The sequence below is a fragment of the Bufo bufo genome, chromosome 9, assembly GCF_905171765.1.
Source record: "Bufo bufo chromosome 9, aBufBuf1.1, whole genome shotgun sequence".
NCBI lineage: Eukaryota > Metazoa > Chordata > Amphibia > Anura > Bufonidae > Bufo > Bufo bufo.
The window spans coordinates 166,661,845-166,681,840 of record NC_053397.1 but is presented as its reverse complement, the minus strand read 5'-3'; the positions used below and the strand labels follow the sequence as shown (position 1 = coordinate 166,681,840).

At 43.2% G+C, this 19,996-nt stretch overlaps 1 protein-coding gene across 1 annotated transcript in view; it reads right to left on the bottom strand.

Moving 5' to 3' along the window:
• The window catches only part of CACNA1I (calcium voltage-gated channel subunit alpha1 I), a 589,793-nt gene that overhangs the window by 71,112 nt on the left and 498,685 nt on the right, over nucleotides 1–19,996 (bottom strand). Inside the window, exon 31 of the mRNA XM_040407395.1 lies at nucleotides 11,556–11,702. Coding sequence (XP_040263329.1) covers nucleotides 11,556–11,702 — 147 coding nt within the window. The remainder of the gene's footprint in view (nucleotides 1–11,555; nucleotides 11,703–19,996) is intronic.

Below are 19,996 nucleotides of genomic sequence, written 5' to 3'. Positions count from 1 at the left end.
AGCACCTGTCATGTTTCCTGAGGTTCTACAATGCCCAGACAGTACAAACACCCCACAAATGACCCCATTTCGGAAAGTACACACCCTAAGGTATTCGCTGATGGGCATAGTGAGTTCATAGCACTTTTTATTTTTTGTCACAAGTTAGCGGAAAATGATGATTTTTTTTTTTTTTTTTTTTTCTTACAAAGTCTCATATTCCACTAACTTGTGACAAAAAATAAAAACTTCCATGAAATCACTATGCCCATCACGAAATACCTTGGGGTCTCTTCTTTCCAAAATGGGGTCACTTGTGGGGTAGTTATACTGCCCTGGCATTCTAGGGGCCCAAATGTGTGGTAAGGAGTTTAAAATCAAATTCTGTAAAAACTGACCAGTGAAATCCGAAAGGTGCTCTTTGGAATGTGGGCCCCTTTGCCCACCCAGGCTGCAAAAAAGTGTCACACATCTGGTATCTCCGTATTCAGTAGAAGTTGGGGAATGTGTTTTGGGGTGTCATTTTACATATACCCATGCTGGGTGAGATAAATATCTTGGTCAAATGCCAACTTTGTATAAAAAAATGGGAAAAGTTGTCTTTTGCCAAGATATTTCTCTCACCCAGCATGGGTATATGTAAAAAGACACCCCAAAACACATTCCCCAACTTCTCCTGAATACGGAGATACCAGATGTGTGACACTTTTTTGCAGCCTAGGTGGGCAAAGGGGCCCATATTCCAAAGAGCACCTTTCGGATTTCACTCGTCATTTTTTACAGAATTTGATTTCAAACTCCTTACCACACATTTGGGCCCCTAGAATGCCAGGGCAGTATAACTACCCCAAAAGTGACCCCATTTTGGAAAGAAGAGACCCCAAGGTATTCGCTGATGGGCATAGTGAGTTCATGGAAGTTTTTATTTTTTGTCACAAGTTAGTGGAATATGAGACTTTGTATGAAAAAAAAAAAAATATAAAAAAAATCATCATTTTCCACTAACTTGTGACAAAAAATAAAAAATTCTAGGAACTCGCCATGCCCCTCACGGAATACCTTGGGGTGTCTTCTTTCCAAAATGGGGTCACTTGTGGGGTAGTTATACTGCCCTGGCATTTTCCAGGGGCCCTAATGTGTGGTAAGTAGGTAAATGACCAGTGAAATCCAAAAGGTGCTCTTTGGAATATGGGCCCCTTTGCCCACCTAGGCTGCAAAAAAGTGCCACACATGTGGTATCTCCGTACTCAGGAGAAGTTGGGGAATGTGTTTTGGGGTGTCTTTTTACATATACCCATGCTGGGTGAGAGAAATATCTTGGCAAAAGACAACTTTTCCCATTTTTTTATACAAAGTTGGCATTTGACCAAGATATTTATCTCACCCAGCATGGGTAGATGTAAAATGACACCCCAAAACACATTCCCCACCTTCTCCTGAGTACGGAGATACCAGATGTGTGACACTTTTTTGCAGCCTAGGTGGGCAAAGGGGCCCATATTCCAAAGAGCACCTTTCGGATTTCACTCGTCATTTTTTACAGAATTTGATTTCAAACTCCTTACCACACATTTGGGCCCCTAAAATACCAGGGCATTATACCTACCCCACAAGTGACCCCATTTTGGAAAGAATAGACCCCAAGGTATTCGCTGATGGGCATAGTGAGTTCATGGAAGTTTTTATTTTTTGTCACAAGTTAGTGGAATATGAGACTTTGTATGAAAAAAAAAATAAAAAAAAAATCATCATTTTCCACTAACTTGTGACAAAAAATAAAAAATTCTAGGAACTCGCCATGCCCCTCACGGAATACCTTGGGGTGTCTTCTTTCCAAAATGGGGTCACTTGTGGGGTAGTTATACTGCCCTGGCATTTTCCAGGGGCCCTAATGTGTGGTAAGTAGGTAAATGACCAGTGAAATCCTAAAGGTGCTCTTTGGAATATGGGCCCCTTTGCCCACCTAGGCTGCAAAAAAGTGCCACACATTTGGTATCTCCGTACTCGGGAGAAGTTGGGGAATGTGTTTTGGGGTGTCTTTTTACATATACCCATGCTGGGTGAGAGAAATATCTTGGCAAAAGACAACTTTTCCCATTTTTTTATACAAAGTTGGCATTTGACCAAGATATTTATCTCACCCAGCATGGGTATATGTAAAATGACACCCCAAAACACATTCCCCAACTTCTCCTGAGTACGGCGATACCAGATGTGTGACAATTTTTTGCAGCCTAGATGCGCAAAGGGGCCCAAATTCCTTTTAGGAGGGCATTTTTAGACATTTGGATACCAGACTTCTTCTCACGCTTTGGGGCCCCTAGAATGCCAGGGCAGTATAAATACCCCACATGTGACCCCATTTTGGAAAGAAGACACCCCAAGGTATTCAATGAGGGGCATGGCGAGTTCATAGAAATTTTTTTTTTTTGGCACAAGTTAGCGGAAATTGATATTTTTTATTTTTTTCTCACAAAGTCTCCCGTTCCGCTAACTTGGGACAAAAATTTCAATCTTTCATGGACTCAATATGCCCCTCACGGAATACCTGGGGGTGTCTTCTTTCCGAAATGGGGTCACATGTGGGGTATTTATACTGCCCTGGCATTCTAGGGGCCCTAAAGCGTGAGAAGAAGTCTGGAATATAAATGTCTAAAAAATTTTACGCATTTGGATTCCGTGAGGGGTAGGGTGAGTTCATGTGAGATTTAATTTTTTGTCACAAGTTAGTGGAATATGAGACTTTGTAAGAAAAAAAAATAATAATTCCGCTAACTTGGGCCAAAAAAATGTCTGAATGGAGCCTTACAGGGGGGTGATCAATGACAGGGGGTTGATCAATGACAGGGGGGTGATCAATGACAGGGGGGTGATCAATGACAGGGGTGGTGATCAATGACAGGGGGGGTGATCAATGACAGGGGGGGTGATCAATGACAGGGGGTGATCAGGGAGTCTATATGGGGTGATAACCACAGTCATTTATCACGCCCGTGTAAGGCTTCATTCAGACGTCCGGATGCGTTTTGCGGATCCGATCCATCTATCAGTGGATCCGTAAAAATCATGCGGACGTCTGAATGGAGCTTTACAGGGGGGTGATCAATGACAGGGGGGTAATCAATGACAGGGGGGTGATCAGGGAGTCTATATGGGGTGATCACCACAGTCATTGATCATGCCCCTGTAAGGCTTCATTCAGACGTCCGGATGCGTTTTGCGGATCCGATCCATCTATCAGTGGATCCGTAAAAATCATGCGGACGTCTGAATGGAGCTTTACAGGGGGGTGATCAATGACAGGGGGGTAATCAATGACAGGGGGGTGATCAGGGAGTCTATATGGGGTGATCACCACAGTCATTGATCATGCCCCTGTAAGGCTTCATTCAGACGTCCGGATGCGTTTTGCGGATCCGATCCATCTATCAGTGGATCCGTAAAAATCATGCGGACGTCTGAATGGAGCTTTACAGGGGGGTAATCAATGACAGGGGGGTAATCAATGACAGGGGGGTGATCAGGGAGTCTATATGGGGTGATAACCACAGTCATTGATCATGCCCCTGTAAGGCTTCATTCAGACGTCCGGATGCGTTTTGCGGATCCGATCCATCTATCAGTGGATCCGTAAAAATCATGCGGACGTCTGAATGGAGCTTTACAGGGGGGTGATCAATGACAGGGGGGTAATCAATGACAGGGGGGTGATCAGGGAGTCTATATGGGGTGATCACCACAGTCATTGATCATGCCCCTGTAAGGCTTCATTCAGACGTCCGGATGCGTTTTGCGGATCCGATCCATCTATCAGTGGATCCGTAAAAATCATGCGGACGTCTGAATGGAGCTTTACAGGGGGGTAATCAATGACAGGGGGGTAATCAATGACAGGGGGGTGATCAGGGAGTCTATATGGGGTGATAACCACAGTCATTGATCATGCCCCTGTAAGGCTTCATTCAGACGTCCGGATGCGTTTTGCGGATCCGATCCATCTATCAGTGGATCCGTAAAAATCATGCGGACATCTGAATGGAGCTTTACAGGGGGGTGATCAGGGAGACTATATGGGGTGATCACCACAGTCATTGATCATGCCCCTGTAAGGCTTCATTCAGACGTCCGGATGCGTTTTGCGGATCCGATCCATCTATCAGTGGATCCGTAAAAATCATGCGGACGTCTGAATGGAGCTTTACAGGGGGGTAATCAATGACAGGGGGGTGATCAATGACAGGGGGGTGATCAGGGAGTCTATATGGGGTGATAACCACAGTCATTGATCATGCCCCTGTAAGGCTTCATTCAGACGTCCGGATGCGTTTTGCGGATCCGATCCATCTATCAGTGGATCCGTAAAAATCATGCGGACATCTGAATGGAGCTTTACAGGGGGTTGATCAATGACAGGGGGGTAATCAATGACAGGGGGGTGATCAGGGAGTCTATATGGGGTGATCAGGGGTGATTAGGGGTGATCAGGGGCTAATAAGGGGTTAATAAGTGACGGGGGGGGTGTAGTGTAGTGTAGTGGTGCTTGGTGGGACTTTACTGAGCTACCTGTGTCCTCTGGTGGTCGATCCAAACAAATGGGACCACCAGAGGACCAGGTAGCAGGTATATTAGACGCTGTTATCAAAACAGCGTCTAATATACCTGTTAGGGGTTAAAAAAAACACATCTCCAGCCTGCCAGCGAACGATCGCCGCTGGCAGGCTGGAGATCAACTCTCTTACCTTCCGTTCCTGTGAGCGCGCGCGCCTGTGTGCGCGCGTTCACAGGAAATCTCGCGTCTCGCGAGAGGACGCGCCGGCGCGTCCAGGAGGAATGAATCAACCACCTCCAGGACGCGTCTGTGCGTACAGCCGTCCGGAGGTGGTTAAGATGGTGGGAAGATATATTCAAACTGAGTAACAAAATATGCAAAACCTCAATACCATCAAACCCCCAATTAGCCTTGTTAAGTCTTCCACCGTCAGACTCTACTTCTAGGATTCCTCCACTATTCTACACCCTTCTCATGGCTGCACGCCTTCTTTTACCCCGTTTTTGGCTTACAGCCGAACTTCCATCCCCAGATCTTTGGAGGGAAAAGGTTGATACAATATACAGATTCGAAGAGCTAGCGGCTGCTGAAGAGCACAACTGCCAAAAACTCAAAGGTAGATGGGATAATTGGGTGAAACACAGACACTCTAACCACTGGCAAACTATCCCTATCAAATAGGCAATTCTTGCCAATAGGAATATATACGGTACTCTCCAGTCAGTAGAGAATTGGAAAATAGTCATCTAATTAACAAATTAAAAAAGTTATGGAATACAAGCATATTCTCCTTTCAGATTCTCATAGGAATGTGTTATATATATATTATTGCACTTAATACTTAACATATGTGTCCACTTTACAGGTTCACTTTTCTGTTTCTGTTTATATCCGAATTACCAACCTTGTACAATTTATTATTGACTATGTACGATTTATGCTTCCTTCATGATTGTACAGGGTGGGCCATTTATATGGATACACCTTAATAAAATGGGAATGGTTGGTGATATTAACTTCCTGTTTGTGGCACATTAGTATATGTGAGGGGGGAAACTTTTCAAGATGGGTGGTGACCATGGTGGCCATTTTGAAGTTGGCCATTTTGAATCCAACTTTTGTTTTTTCAATAGGAAGAGGGTCATGTGACACATCAAACTTATTGGGAATTTCACAAGAAAAACAATGGTGTGCTTGCTTTTAACGTAACTTTATTCTTTCATGAGTTATTTACAAGTTTCTGACCACTTATAAAATGTGTTCAATGTGCTGCCCATTGTGTTGGATTGTCAATGCAACCCTCTTCTCCCACTTTTCACACACTGATAGCAACACCGCAGGAGAAATGCTAGCACAGGCTTCCAGTATCCGTAGTTTCAGGTGCTGCACATCTCGTATCTTCACAGCATAGACGATTGCCTATGATACGAGATGTGCAGCACCTGAATCTACAGATACTGGAAGCCTGTTCTAGCATTTCTCCTGCGGTGTTGCTATCAGTGTGTGAAGAGTAGGAGAAAAGGGTTGAATTGACAATCCAACACAATGGGCAGCATGTTGAACACATTTTGTAAGTGGTCAGAAACTTGTAAATAACTCATGAAAGAATAAAGTTACGTTAAAACCAAGCACACCATTGTTTTTCTTGGGAAATTTCCATTAAGTTTGATGTGTCAAATGACCCTCTTCCTATTGAAAAAACAAAAGTTGGATTCAAAATGGCCGACTTCAAAATGGCCGCCATGGTCACCACCCATCTTGAAAAGTTTCCCCCCTCAAATATACTAATGTGCCACAAACAGGAAGTTAATATCACCAACCATTCCCATTTTATTAAGGTGTATCCATATAAATGGCCCACCCTGTACAATTATGAGTACTTCAAATAAAAATTTATAAAAAAAAAATCTTGAATATTCGAAATTACGTATATATATCACTATATTCTAAATATTCGCAATAAAAATTCGCAATTCAAAAAAAAAAAAAAATGAAGACCCTCCAACCTGAAAGATTTGGAGCTCATTGCTAAAGATGAATGGGCAAAAATACCTGTGGAGACATGCAAAAAGCTGGTCTGCAATTATAGGACACGTTTGATTGCTGTAATAGGCAATAAAGGCTTTTCTATTGATTGTTGAGAAGGGTATGAATAATTTTGGACTGGACACTTTTTGCTGAAATGTAAATAAAAGCTGAGAAATGTTTTTTTTCCCACAATAATGCCTCTTGTACATCGTCCTATTATCTTTTGGGAGACACCTATGTCATTTCCCGTCAAAAAATTACTTGCTGGTTGAATAAAAGTAACTTTAAGTCAAAATTTGCCAGGGGTATGAATAATTATGGACTGCACTGTACGTGCACAGCTAAACGGCAAATAGGCCCTTATTTTTTCCCACTTTTACACGACACAAAAGGCTTTAGAATATATAACTCCACCGCTTATCGGAAGAATTGTATGGTAAGTGGTCAGAATAAAACTTAACGTTTAATTAAGATATTTAGAAAAATAGGTCCCAAGATAAGAGATATAAACAATTTATATAAATATACACAAGCGGAGCACCACGGCGGTTTACCAAACAGATGTAGATAGTGCCAGAACCAAATATACAATAATGTAAGATGCTCGGCGGCACCAGGATAATAGCCGGTTGGTCCTACCGCTCAGATGGGGTACTCCAGGATCAGCAATTGACCGGCCGGTGTTGATAGATTTTCACACCGTTGTTGACGGCAATTACGTAATGCAGGGTGGTTTGTAGAACTGGCTGGCCCTAGAATGGCCCTAGAGCCCTACACTCGCCTATGTGACCGGATGACGGTTACCCGCCACCAGTCACCTACAGGAACCTCACCCTGGAATTTATGCGCCCTAGAAAAGCCCTTGCTTACCTAGTCCCTACATGCATGTTTCGCTGGGGAGGGATGAGTAACAAGCTCATCAGGGGAAACATGGGAGCTTGGGCTGAACCTGTGCTGGGTGCACTGACAATAATGTCAAAGGTGCGCTCTGCACAGAGACAAGAAACACCACAATCCAGATATGGATCTAAGTGGGCGATTTAGCTATGAAGGGAAAGGGGAATCAAGATATGGAGCCCCTCTCCTAGCAGCTCACTGAGACGCATGGGCTGATGTAGCAAATTTGCTTATCGGCAAATATATTTTTCTGTTTTCCTCCTTTACACTCCACAAAAGGCTTTAAAACATATAACTGCACCGCTGAACGGCAAATATATATATATATTTTTTCCACTTATACACTCCACAAATGCGCTTTAGAACATATAACTGCACTGCTGAACAGCAAATAGGCCCTTATTTTTTTCCACTTATACACGACACAAAAGGCTTTAGAACATAACTGCACCACTGAACGGCAAATCTATTTTTCTTTTGCACTAATACACGACAAAAAGGGCTTTAGAACATATAACTGCACCGCTGAACGGCAAATAGACCTTTATTTTTTTCCACTTATACACGACACAAAAGGCTTTAGAATATATCACTGCACCGCTGATTGGCAAATAGATTTTTCTTCTTTCCACTTATACACTCCACAAACAGCTCTAGAATATATAACAGCACCGCTGAGCGGCAAATATATTTTTCTTTTGCCACTAATACACAACAAAAAGGGCTTTAGAACATTTAACTGCACCGCTGACCGGCAAATAAAAAAAATTTGGTGCCTCTAATACACGCCAAAAAGGGCTGTAATTTTTGCACTTCACCAAGCAACATCTAATAAACCCTTTTTTTCCCACTAATACAAGCCAAAAATGCTTTATAACATATAACTGCACCGCACAAGGGCAAATAAGACTTTCCTTGTAATAAACCCTGTTAATGACTGTATCAAACAGCACTTGCATGCCAATAACAAGAATGGTTTGCTGGAATACAGAGCTGTATAATGACAATTTGGATCCCCAGTTAGTGCAGCAAGGTGTAATAGGATTTTTTCCTATTACCCAGGCTATAACCTCCCCTACTGAACCCTGTTCAACATAAATGCTGTGGAATGATTCCTCCCTATCCTTTCCCTACACCTTAAATAATCTTTCCCTGAACTTGTAAATCGGTTTTTTTAGCACAATGAAGTCTTTCCTAGCACTGTCCTTAGCACCTGCTGACGTCTCTCCCTGCACTAAACACACTGGAAAATGGCAGAATCCAAGATGGCTGAGGCTATTTATAGGGCTGTGACATCACAGGGGTGGCTGGCTGCTGATTGGCTGCATGCATGGCATTATGGGTGATCCCGCGTTCCCAGGGTTCCTTGCTCCATGTCCTCACACGTGCAGCAGCCATTTTAGGAAAAAATTTGATTTGTTACCACGAAGCGTGAGGAAATTCGGAAACGGTGCAAATCAAATTTTTCCTGAAATTTGGATCGAATTCCATTTCTTCAACTTAGATTCGCTCATTTCTAGTGGAGATCACTAGTCAGAATGTTTGGTGGGGACCAAATGACCAACTCGCCTTGCAATCTTAACATAGTAAAGGGCTTACACTGTTTTCAACATGTCCAATAATTTCTTTTCCTTAATGTAAGTGGAACTAGATGTATATGGCTGCTGTTTAGCCTCATCTTTCTATGACACTGTTGAAGTAAAAATGAACAGTTGGCCACAGTTCTTCTATTAAAGGGTAAGGATCTTTATTAAAATAAAGAGTGAGGACATCGAACCCAGTCATTTCTATTAACAAACACTCCATAACTTTCTCTTTTTCTAAAGTTGCACTTAAAAACTGGAGATAGGGTCATGGTCAATAACCCCTACTGCCCTCCCTACAATACAGCCCAGGTTGGATTGGATTCCACATATAGTGCAACTTAGTGGATGCCTATGATCATATGTACAGTCATTGTACAGAATAGGAAGCCTACAGTAATGCATAAATGAGAGGTACATTGAAAAAAACATTATTGCATTCCTAGGGTATACAGGTGTTCAGTGTCGGACTGGGGTACCTAGGGACCACCAGTAAAATTTATTTTGGGGGCCCACTGTATGGATACATTCAAATATAATAAATAATCTAAAAAGTTTTTTATATGAACATAAGCTGGTTGAGGTGCTGTACATTGAATATATGTATGTAGTGTACTAAATCTAATGTGTTATGTGCCACTTGTGCAGGGGGTGGGAGACTAGGGGCCCACCTTGCTCAGGGGCCCACCGGGGGATTCCCCTGTACCCCTGTGGGCCAGTCCGAGCCTGCAGGTGTTGAGGGGCTGGACTAGTATCTGGGTGTGAACATGGAGATGCTCTGCTTCAGTTTGCCAATTGCTACATATTGAATGCAGAGTGAAAAAGTTAAACCATGTGAAAAGAGTAGTGAAGTACCGTAATTGCCTGTTGCCCAGGTTTGCATATACACTATTTGCTTATTGATTTCCTTAGCTTTTTTTTTTAAACTATGTTGGATCTTCCTGGTGTGAACCTGGTCTTATAATGCTTTTGCAGTAGACAACTATTATTATTTATTTATTTTCATTATTCATTTTCTTTTGCTATTACCGGCTCTAGTTTTTACTCTCTTTGAAGTTATTCTATTCTCTGTAATGATTATGATCGTTTAACAATATTATAATTCAATAAGGTTAAAATACTTTGCATTATTTAATGCGCTTTCATTATTCGTAGGCTTGTTTAACCAAATGGAGCTCACAAAAGTTACTACGTAATACACTGTGTGGACGTATTTATTTTCACTGCGAATCTTACTAAAACAGGTTGTTTCATGCCTATTAGGGGATATAGATGGCGTGTAGTAGACTTTTCTCTTAGGACACCCTTCTGTTAACTTGAGCAGAGGGCCACAAACAAAGAGCAGAGCTTGTTTTGGTTGACCCAGCCTGTTCATGTATTACATGGTCGGTTATTTATTGAAATAGTCGGCATGTACTTTTCCCCTGAAGCATCCAGAATGTATGAACCTCTGTAACTTCTGAACATGAAGTCAAATTCACAGAGATTGTAAAACCTCTAAAGTTAATGTTCACCTTTAAAGGTCACTGAGTTTTCAGAAACGTTTTGATATGTCATAGAGCCATATCAAAAGCTTTGATAGGTGGGTGACAAAGCACTGAAAGCCCCGTCAATCGCTAGAAGAGAGAAGCACCCTCATATTTCGCACTCTCTCCTCACGGCAGGAAAGAGAATTTCTAGTGATCAATGATATATCAAAACTTTTCTGAAATTTTTTTATATTGTAGGATTAATCTACATAGAAGCAAACCATGTAAATATATACAAAATCAATTGTGTTGTACTGATCACGAGAAACAGCCTGTATTATAGTCCAGAGCTCAATTTACAATTCTATTGGGTTTCAGAAATATGCCTAAGGGAACTTTCACACTTGCGTTGTTGATTTGCGGCAGGCAGTTCCGCTGCCGGATCTGGAAATCCGTATGCAAACGGATAGCATTTGTTTCCGGATGCGGATCCGTCTGACAAATGCATTGAAACACAGGATCCGTCTCTCCGGTGTCATCCGGAAAAACGGATCTGGTATTTATTTTTTTCACATTTTTAAAGGTCTGTGCATGTGCAGACCAGGAAACCGGATCCGGATACGGCATTAATACATTTCGGCAAGTGTTCCGGAATTTTTGGCTGGAGAAAATACCGCAGCATGCTGTGGTATTTTCTCAGGCCAAATACCGTAAGAGTGACTGAACGGAAGACATCCTGATGCATACTGAACGGATTGCTTCCCATTCAGAATGCATTAGGATAAAACGGAAGCGTTTTTTTCCCGGTATTGAGCCCTTGTGACGGAACTCAATACCGGAAAACTTTAACTCAAGTGTGAAAGTACCCTAAATGAGGCATATTTCAGGTGCAGATTGTGGCACATAAACTAGTTGCCCCACAATTTGCGACTTCTCCCCAGTCACGCCAGATATAAAATTGCGGGCGTGGCCGAGAAGGGGATGGGTCGGCAGGCTCATCTCATTTACCATGTTCTATGACTGTGAAGAGTAACAAAAGACAAATTTTACCTCCTGCTTATCGTGGTTGCACTTTTCACACACTGCTGGTGAAGAGTAGTGATGGAAAACGGACCCAGAAAGGTTATCGATAATCATCAATTCTCCCTCAAATGAATCCTTGATTATTAAAGAAACGCTGTCCAGCCACAAGTTCTCCTGGGAATGTTAAAGATCATAGATTGTGAAATTTCCAACATAAGACTCACATGATAAAAAAAAACAACAACATGAAGAACTGCAACAACTGAATCTACATAAACACAAAATTACATCTAATTGGCCCACATGAGGGACTGCATTCAAATTTTAAAGATTTCCCCCATCTTATAAAGTGGTAGAATATTGGGAGGATATGCCAACACTTTTAATGGGTGGGTGGCTGATATCTGAGAACTTTATTGAGCCTGATAATGAAAGGAGCCACAGAGCTGATTTAGCAATGTGTCTCATTCAAGGGTAAATTCACTCATTGAGGATTTGTTGTGGGTGAAATCTGCATCATATCTGTAAGCAAATCCTAAACACATTTCCCGTTTGTGAATTTAATTGAAGATTTAAACTCTATTGAAGATAACTAAAGAAACCCACATGAAATGAGCAATAACAGCCATTGGAAGTCAAGTCAAAGTTTGCTGCAACTGTCAATCCATTATGAGTATCAAGATGATTTGTTTTAATTTTTTTGCACTTTCTTCCTCTATTGTATGTACAGACAGTACAATGGAATGTGTATGCTTTATACCAGCTGAAATTAATGGAAGTTATAGAGTACAACCCTTTCCCCAGAAACTGAAGGGTAACGGCGGATGAGCCTTATCTTTGTACATATAATGGTGGTATCCTGCCTTTTTTAAGCCATCAGTCATACAATAGAATTATCATAAAGTGCCTTAACCTCTAATGACAATGATGACTCTTGTGATCCTGCGTTAGTCTATACAGCAAAGCTGTCATATGAACTACAAAGAACAGGACACATCATCTTATTTTGAGTGCTTCAGCTCTAATATGGCGATAAAATACTATTTAAAAAGTATTTTTAGAATAAAAATTTTGATTGGCCATTTTGATGATACATTTCCCTTACATGGTTTTCTTTTACTAATCCAGTTAGTAATGCAGAGTGCATAAGAACACAACAAAGTAGTCAGAACTAGAAATTTGATCTGAAACCATATAAGAGCTAGGTGGTAACTAGGGTTAAGAACAATAGCAGAACCAGGAAGGATTTGTAACAAGGAGACTGATCAGATACAGGCTCATTATCAGGGTGCACAATTTCATGGACACAAGAACAGTCAGGCGTCCCGTGTACAATGCAGTCCAGCAGTGGGATCCTCATGCATATTACTGCTAATTGCTGGGCTGCACCTGTATTATATATATGCTCTTTGTTTCATGTACAGGAACAGTGCAATAATTAACGGTAATCCACATGTGTATCCCTCTGCCGAACCCTATTGTGTACAGCCGGCCTAGCAACCTGAATCAAACAACAGCATTATAGGATTCACACACAGGAATTATCATTGAGATCATCATCAGCTTGCCTTACTACTTACCTTTTCCTGTGAAATAAGTTAAAAGTAAACATGCAGACCTGTAGACATCAAGCATCAGTATTTTAATAGTAGTTGCCATTTCTCATTAGTTATTGATAGGATTACCAGGAAGATTGATAACTCATAGCATTTGTGACCTAAGTCGCCATAGACTTTGCAGACATATTAATATACAACTTAGGAGGCTATGAGGGAGAGTTGTCAAAACTTGTTGGACAAAAAACTGGCCTAGTTGCCCATATCAACCAACCAGATTCCACCTTTCATTTTTCAGTGCTCCTTTATAAAATAAAAGATAGAAGCCAACTGGTTGCTTTGAGCAACTAAGTCAGTTTTCCTTTATACCAGTTTTAATAAATCTTCCCCTATGCTGTTTATTTGTAGCTGATTCTCCAGACATCAAATGAACCAGTAGAAGACATAGATTCAATGCTGTTCATAATACTGTATGCTCATGTCATTTCGAAGTACTAGCACTCGGGTATAATTGGTAAATGCTGTCCTGCTCCTGCACATCACTCCGGTCCTTGGAAGGTAAAAGAACGCTTTGTTGCTGGGTAGTAAGCTGTCTCCTTAAGCAACAGTTTGATATTTTACTGGTAACCCTAGAATAGACATATCGCATCACTGTTGAGAAGATAAAAAATAAAAAATAAAAAATTATAAATATATTTATATATAGAAAGAAAAATTGGACTGCACTGCTGTAGATTTTCAAAATTGTCAGTGAAGAAACTTTATTCACCCATAAAGTGGCACGGAGCGACGTTTCGGCTCATACATGAGCCTTTCTCAAGCGAGAAAGGCTCATGTATGACCAAAATGTCGCTCTGTGACACTTTATGGGTGAATAAAGTTTCTTCACTGACAATTTTGAAAGTCTACAGGAGTGCAGTCCAATTTTTCTTTCTATACTAGTGGGTAAGCACCTATTCCCATACTTCGGCTCTGCACCCGTTTCCCCCTTTTTTGGATGGTGCTGCTGGTGATTTTTTCATTTGTGTGTATATATATATACACTCACCTAAAGAATTATTAGGAACACCTGTTCTATTTCTCATTAATGCAATTATCTAGTCAACCAATCACATGGCAGTTGCTTCAATGCATTCAGGGGTGTGGTCCTGGTCAAGACAATCTCCTGAACTCCAAACTGAATGTCAGAATGGGAAAGAAAGGTGATTTAAGCAATTTTGAGCGTGGTATGGTTGTTGGTGCCAGACGGCCGGGTCTGAGTATTTCACAATCTGCTCAGTTACTGGGATTTTCACGCACAACCATTTCTAGGGTTTACAAAGAATGGTGTGAAAAGGGAAAAACATCCAGTATGCGGCAGTCCTGTGGGCAAAAATGCCTTGTGGATGCTAGAGGTCAGAGGAGAATGGGCCGACTGATTCAAGCTGATAGAAGAGCAACGTTGACTGAAATAGCCACTCGTTACAACCGAGGTATGCAGCAAAGCATTTGTGAAGCCACAACACGCACAACCTTGAGGCGGATGGGCTACAAGAGCAGAAAACAATACCGGGTACCACTCATCTCCACTACAAATAGGAAAAAGAGGCTACAATTTGCACGAGCTCACCAAAATTGGACTGTTGAAGACTGGAAAAATGTTGCCTGGTCTGATGAGTCTCGATTTCTGTTGAGACATTCAAATGGTAGAGTCCGAATTTGGCGTAAACAGAATGAGAACATGTATCCATCCTCTGATGGCTACTTCCAGCAGGATAATGCACCATGTCACAAAGCTCGAATCATTTAAAATTGGTTTCTTGAACATGACAATGAGTTCACTGTACTAAAATGGCCCCACAGTCACCAGATCTCAACCCAATAGAGCATCTTGGGGATGTGGTGGAACGGGAGCTTCGTGCCCTGGATGTGCATCCCTCAAATCTCCATCAACTGCAAGATGCTATCCTATCAATATGGGCCAACATTTCTAAAGAATGCTATCAGCACCTTGTTGAATCAATGCCACGTAGAATTAAGGCAGTTCTGAAGGCAAAAGGGGGTCCAACACCGTATTAGTATGGTGTTCCTAATAATTCTTTAGGTGAGTGTATATATATATATATACTTTATATATATATATATATATATATATATATATACAGTACAGACCAAAAGTTTGGACACACCTTCTCATTCAAAGAGTTTTCTTTATTTTCATGACTATGAAAATTGTAGATTCACACTGAAGGCATCAAAATTATGAATTAACACATGTGGAATTATATACATAACAAACAAGTGGGAAACAACTGAAAATATGAAATATTCTAGGACAAAGATGAGACAAAGATAAATCATTTCAGAACTTTTTGCACCTTTAAAGTGACCTATAAACTGTACAACTTAATTGAAAAACAAACTGAAATCTTTTAGGTAGAGGGAAGAAAAAATATTAAAATAAAATAATATGGTTGCATAAGTGTGCACACCCTTAAACTAATACTTTGTTGAAGCACCTTTTGATTTTATTACAGCACTCAGTCTTTTGGGGTATGGCCAACATGTGGAACGTGGAGTTCCAGCATGTGCTCACGTAGCACAACAGCCGGTGAGCTGGCAATTTCAAGTGCTGCTGCAGCGTTGACAGACCGGCTGAAGCTGTCGGTGACTTGCGGAAATGTGCACACATGCGGTGCACCTTCACCAGTGGCTCAGGCAAATTGGGGTAGGTTTTGAGAAACCGCTGAACCACAAGTTTGAACACGTGGGCATGGGATGTGTCTGAGCTTGCCAAGCTCCAAAGCCACCACCAAGTTATGGCCATTATCAGACACAACCATGCGTGGTTCTAGGTTGAGTGGCGAGAGCCACAGCTCAGTCTAGTCTCTTATCCCCTGCCACAGCTCTGCGGTGGTGTGCAGTTTGTCACCTAAGCATATATCAGCTTCAGAACGGCCTGTTGCCGCTTCCCCACTGCAGTGCTACACTGCTTCCAGCTACTGACTGATGACTGACTGGTGCTGCACGCAGATAATTTGAAGGTGGAAGTGGAGGTGTAGGAGGAGAAGTGGGGGTTGGAGCCGCTAACGTATTTGTTGGCGGAAACTCTGAATGACGTAGGGCCCGCCATCCTTGGCGTCGGTAGCACCTGTGCAAACCCAGGGTACGACTCGCTCCCCGTCTCCACAACGTTCACCCAGTGTGCCGTCAGGGAAATGTAGCATCCCTGGCCGAATGCACTTGTTCATGTGTCCGTGGTTAAGTGGACCTTCCCAGTAATTGCGTTTGTCTGGGCACGTGTGATGTTACGGGACACATGTTGGTATAAGGCACACCGTGAGAAATAGTGGCAGCTGGGGACTGCGTAACAAGGAACGGCTGTCGACATCAGGCTGTGGAAGGCCTCAGTGTCCACAAGCCCAAATGGCAACATTTCCATGGCCATTAATTTTGAAAGTTGCACATTTAGTGCTATGGCCTGTGGGTGGGTGGCTGGTTATTTGCGCTTGCGTTCAAATGCCTGGGGTAAGGACATTTGTACGCTTCACTGGTGACACGAAAGTGGATGTGGTCGCTGATGGTGCTTCCTAAGGTCCAGGTGCAGGGCGGGATGCATCCAGCCTGCGCCTTTGACAGGGGATTGGCCATCACGTAACACAGGGGAAGAGGAGGCGTATGTCCCACTTATTACGGTGCTTGGATGCCATGTGGCAGATCATGCTGGTGGTGGTAAGGTTGTAGTGTTCACGCCCCGTCTCATTTTTGTATGGCACAGGTTGCAAACTATTATTCTTTTGTTGTCCGCACTTTCCTCATAAAAGCGCCATACTGCAGAACATCTACCCCTTGGCAAGGGAGATTTCTGCAAGGGGTTGCTCCGTAGAACAGTTGTGGGCCTGTGTGGTGTGGACCGTCTTCTCCCTTTTGCCCCCCCACTACCTCTTCCAGCCTGTTGCGTTGCTGCAGATCCCTCCCCCCTGTACTGCTGTCCTCGCTCAGCTTTCCACCTTCCCAGGTTGGGTCAGTGACCTCATCGTCCACCACCTCTTCTTCCACTTCCTCACTCTGATCATCCTCCTGATTTGTTGACCTAACCACAACCTCAGTGATTGACAACTGTGTCTGATCCTCTTTATCAACCTCTTGAGACAATAATTGCGGTTGACTCAATGGTAACTGTGCCTCATTATTATCCACCTCATTAAACACTAATTGCCGTTCCCCACCGTCATGTTCTTGTGACTGTGGATGTTCAAGAGGTTGGGAATCAGGGCACAAGATCTCATGTCCCTCCTTAAGTGTGCTTGGCGAGAGGGCCAAATCAAGTAAAGGCGATGAAAAGAGGTCCTTGGAATATCCAAGTGTGGGATCACTTGTTTGGCCAGATTGTAAATGGTGGGAGGAAGGAGGATCAGGGTGAGGACTGTGTTGACCAGACTCCTGGCTACTGAGACTGGACTTGGTGGAAGACAGGGTGGTGCTTAACTGACTGTAAGCATTATCTGCTGCAATCCAACCGACCACCTTGTTGCACTCGTCTGATTTCAAGAGTGGTGTCCTGCGCTGAACTGCAAACTGGGACATGAAGCTAGGTATCCTGAATGATTGTTTTTCTTGTGCTCTGGCAGCAGGCACTGTTTCTCTGCACCCAGGGCCACGGCCTCTGCGTGCACCATCAGCACCACGGCTACTTACCCGTCCCTTACTGTTCGCCTTCTTCATTTTTATTGTGATTTGTGCTTGAAAGTTTGTCACGTACAGTAGCGTAGGATTTGGAAGTGTATGTACTAAAAAATTTACAAAGGTATTTGTGATGATGAAATGTTATACAGGACAGGTACCACAGGTAATGTCACAGTTCACAGTGTCTACGGAAAAAGTGTACTGGATGTCACTGATATTTTAGGGATGTGCACACTTTAAACAGGAGATGTGGCGCGGATAATTTAACTGTCCGCAGCGGTCACCGTCTATGGAAAAAGTGCACTGGATGTCACTGATATTTTAGGGATGTGCACACTTTAAACAGGAAATATGGCGCGAATAATTTAACTGTCCACAGGGGACACCATCTACGGAAAAAGTGCACTGGATGTCACTGATATTTTAGGGATGCGCACACTTTAAACAGGAGATGTGGCGCGGATAAGTTAACTGTTCGCAGGGGACACCATATACGAAAAAAGTGCACTGGATGTCCCTAATATTTTAGGGATGCGCACACTTTAAACAGGAGATGTGGCGCGGATAAGTTAACTGTTCGCAGGGGACACTATCTACGAAAAAAGTGCACTGGATGTCCCTGATATATTAGGGATGCGCACACTTTAAGCAGGAGATGTGGCGTGGATAATTTAACTCTCCGCAGCAGACACCGTCTGTGGCGGAACCAGCTCCGCCACTTGTGCCTGGAAAGGATTGCTTGCCAGCCTCTTGCCATGTGATTATTGTCCCTGGGAGGTTTGGGCATATTGTATTTTATTATGCTGCTGCTGGCCCTTTAAGAACCATCTGGGGACATACTGTGGAGTTACTGGGTGGCCACCATTTTATGTATCAGAGGCACATGGTGAGAGCAATGGATGAAGCACATGGTGAGAACAATGGATGGCGGACATTTTAACTCACAGACACTGTTTGGACTTTTCTACATGGTGCCATCTCGCCGGTATTTGGTGCACAAAGACATTGGTCAGTAGTTTTAAACTATACAACAGGGGACACATTATACAGTAATTATTTTTTATACTTGTTATGGGGTTATTGCATGTTTTGGGGTTCCTGTGATATGTTTTATAAAACTGTATTTCTCTGCCTGTGATAATTATATTAGCCATTGTGTTCAGTAATCATATCACAGGCAGAGGGGAGGATTTTGTGTGGGAGTGTCTGTGTGTATTGTATGGATTGATTGGTTGTATTTAGAAACCCTGGGGGCACTACTATGTTTGTGGATTGTGAATAAAAGAGGCTGTATGCCCTAGGACAGTGTGTTCTGCTTAACCCTCAAGCGAAGTGTCGTCTCGTTCTTGGGAGAATTGGATTGTATGCTGATTGCCAGGAGTGTAAGCCGATTGTATGCTTTTCCTGTTCAGCTGTTTGCAGTGTTCGTGTGTTTCCTGTTCCGGAGTTGAAGGATTCGTGTAGTTTGCAGTTCGGCAGACTGGTGCTTGCAGTAGCTGCCTGTGCATTGGAAAGGGAAATATCGTCTGAACGGAGCTGTGTGCTGAACGGTCCGTTACAATTGGTGGCAGCGGTGGGATCATTCTCACGGCCCAGAAGGACAGCTACAAGGGCAACACCAGTTCCTGGATTACAAATTGAGGGCAACGCTAGTACCCGTACAGCGCCCCTATCTACAAAGGAACCAAAATCAGCAGAGCAAGCATGGAGGCCTGCTACACTCAGGAGGAGTTTGATAGAGAGGTTAATGGGGTGCTGTCTCTCTTGGGACCCAACCCTGCGGAAAACCTCGTACAGATCGTGAAGTGGAGGATCAGAGAGTACCTGCAGGCCATGGCAGCGGTAGACAGGGGGGGAGATACCCCAGCAGCCGAGCAAGTTCCCGGGAGCTGAAGGTGCCATCCTTCCTCCCCAGCGGCAGTGTGTGTTACAGGGAGCTGAAGGTGTTGTCCTTCCTCCCCAGCGGCCGTGTGAGTTACAGGGAGCTGAAGGTGCTGTCCTTCCTCCCCAGCGGTAGTGTGTGATACAGGGAGCTGAAGGTGTAGTCCTGCCTCCCCAGCGGCAGTGTGTGTTACAGGGAGCTGAAGGTGTCGTCCCCCCTCCCCAGTGGCCGAGTAAGTTACAGGGAGCTGGAGGTGCCGTCCTTCCTCCCCAGCGGCAGTGTATGTTACAGGGAGCGGAAGGTGCCGTCCTTCCCCCCCAGCGGCAGAGTGTCCTGCCAGGAGCAGAGACCGTCGGTCTCGCACC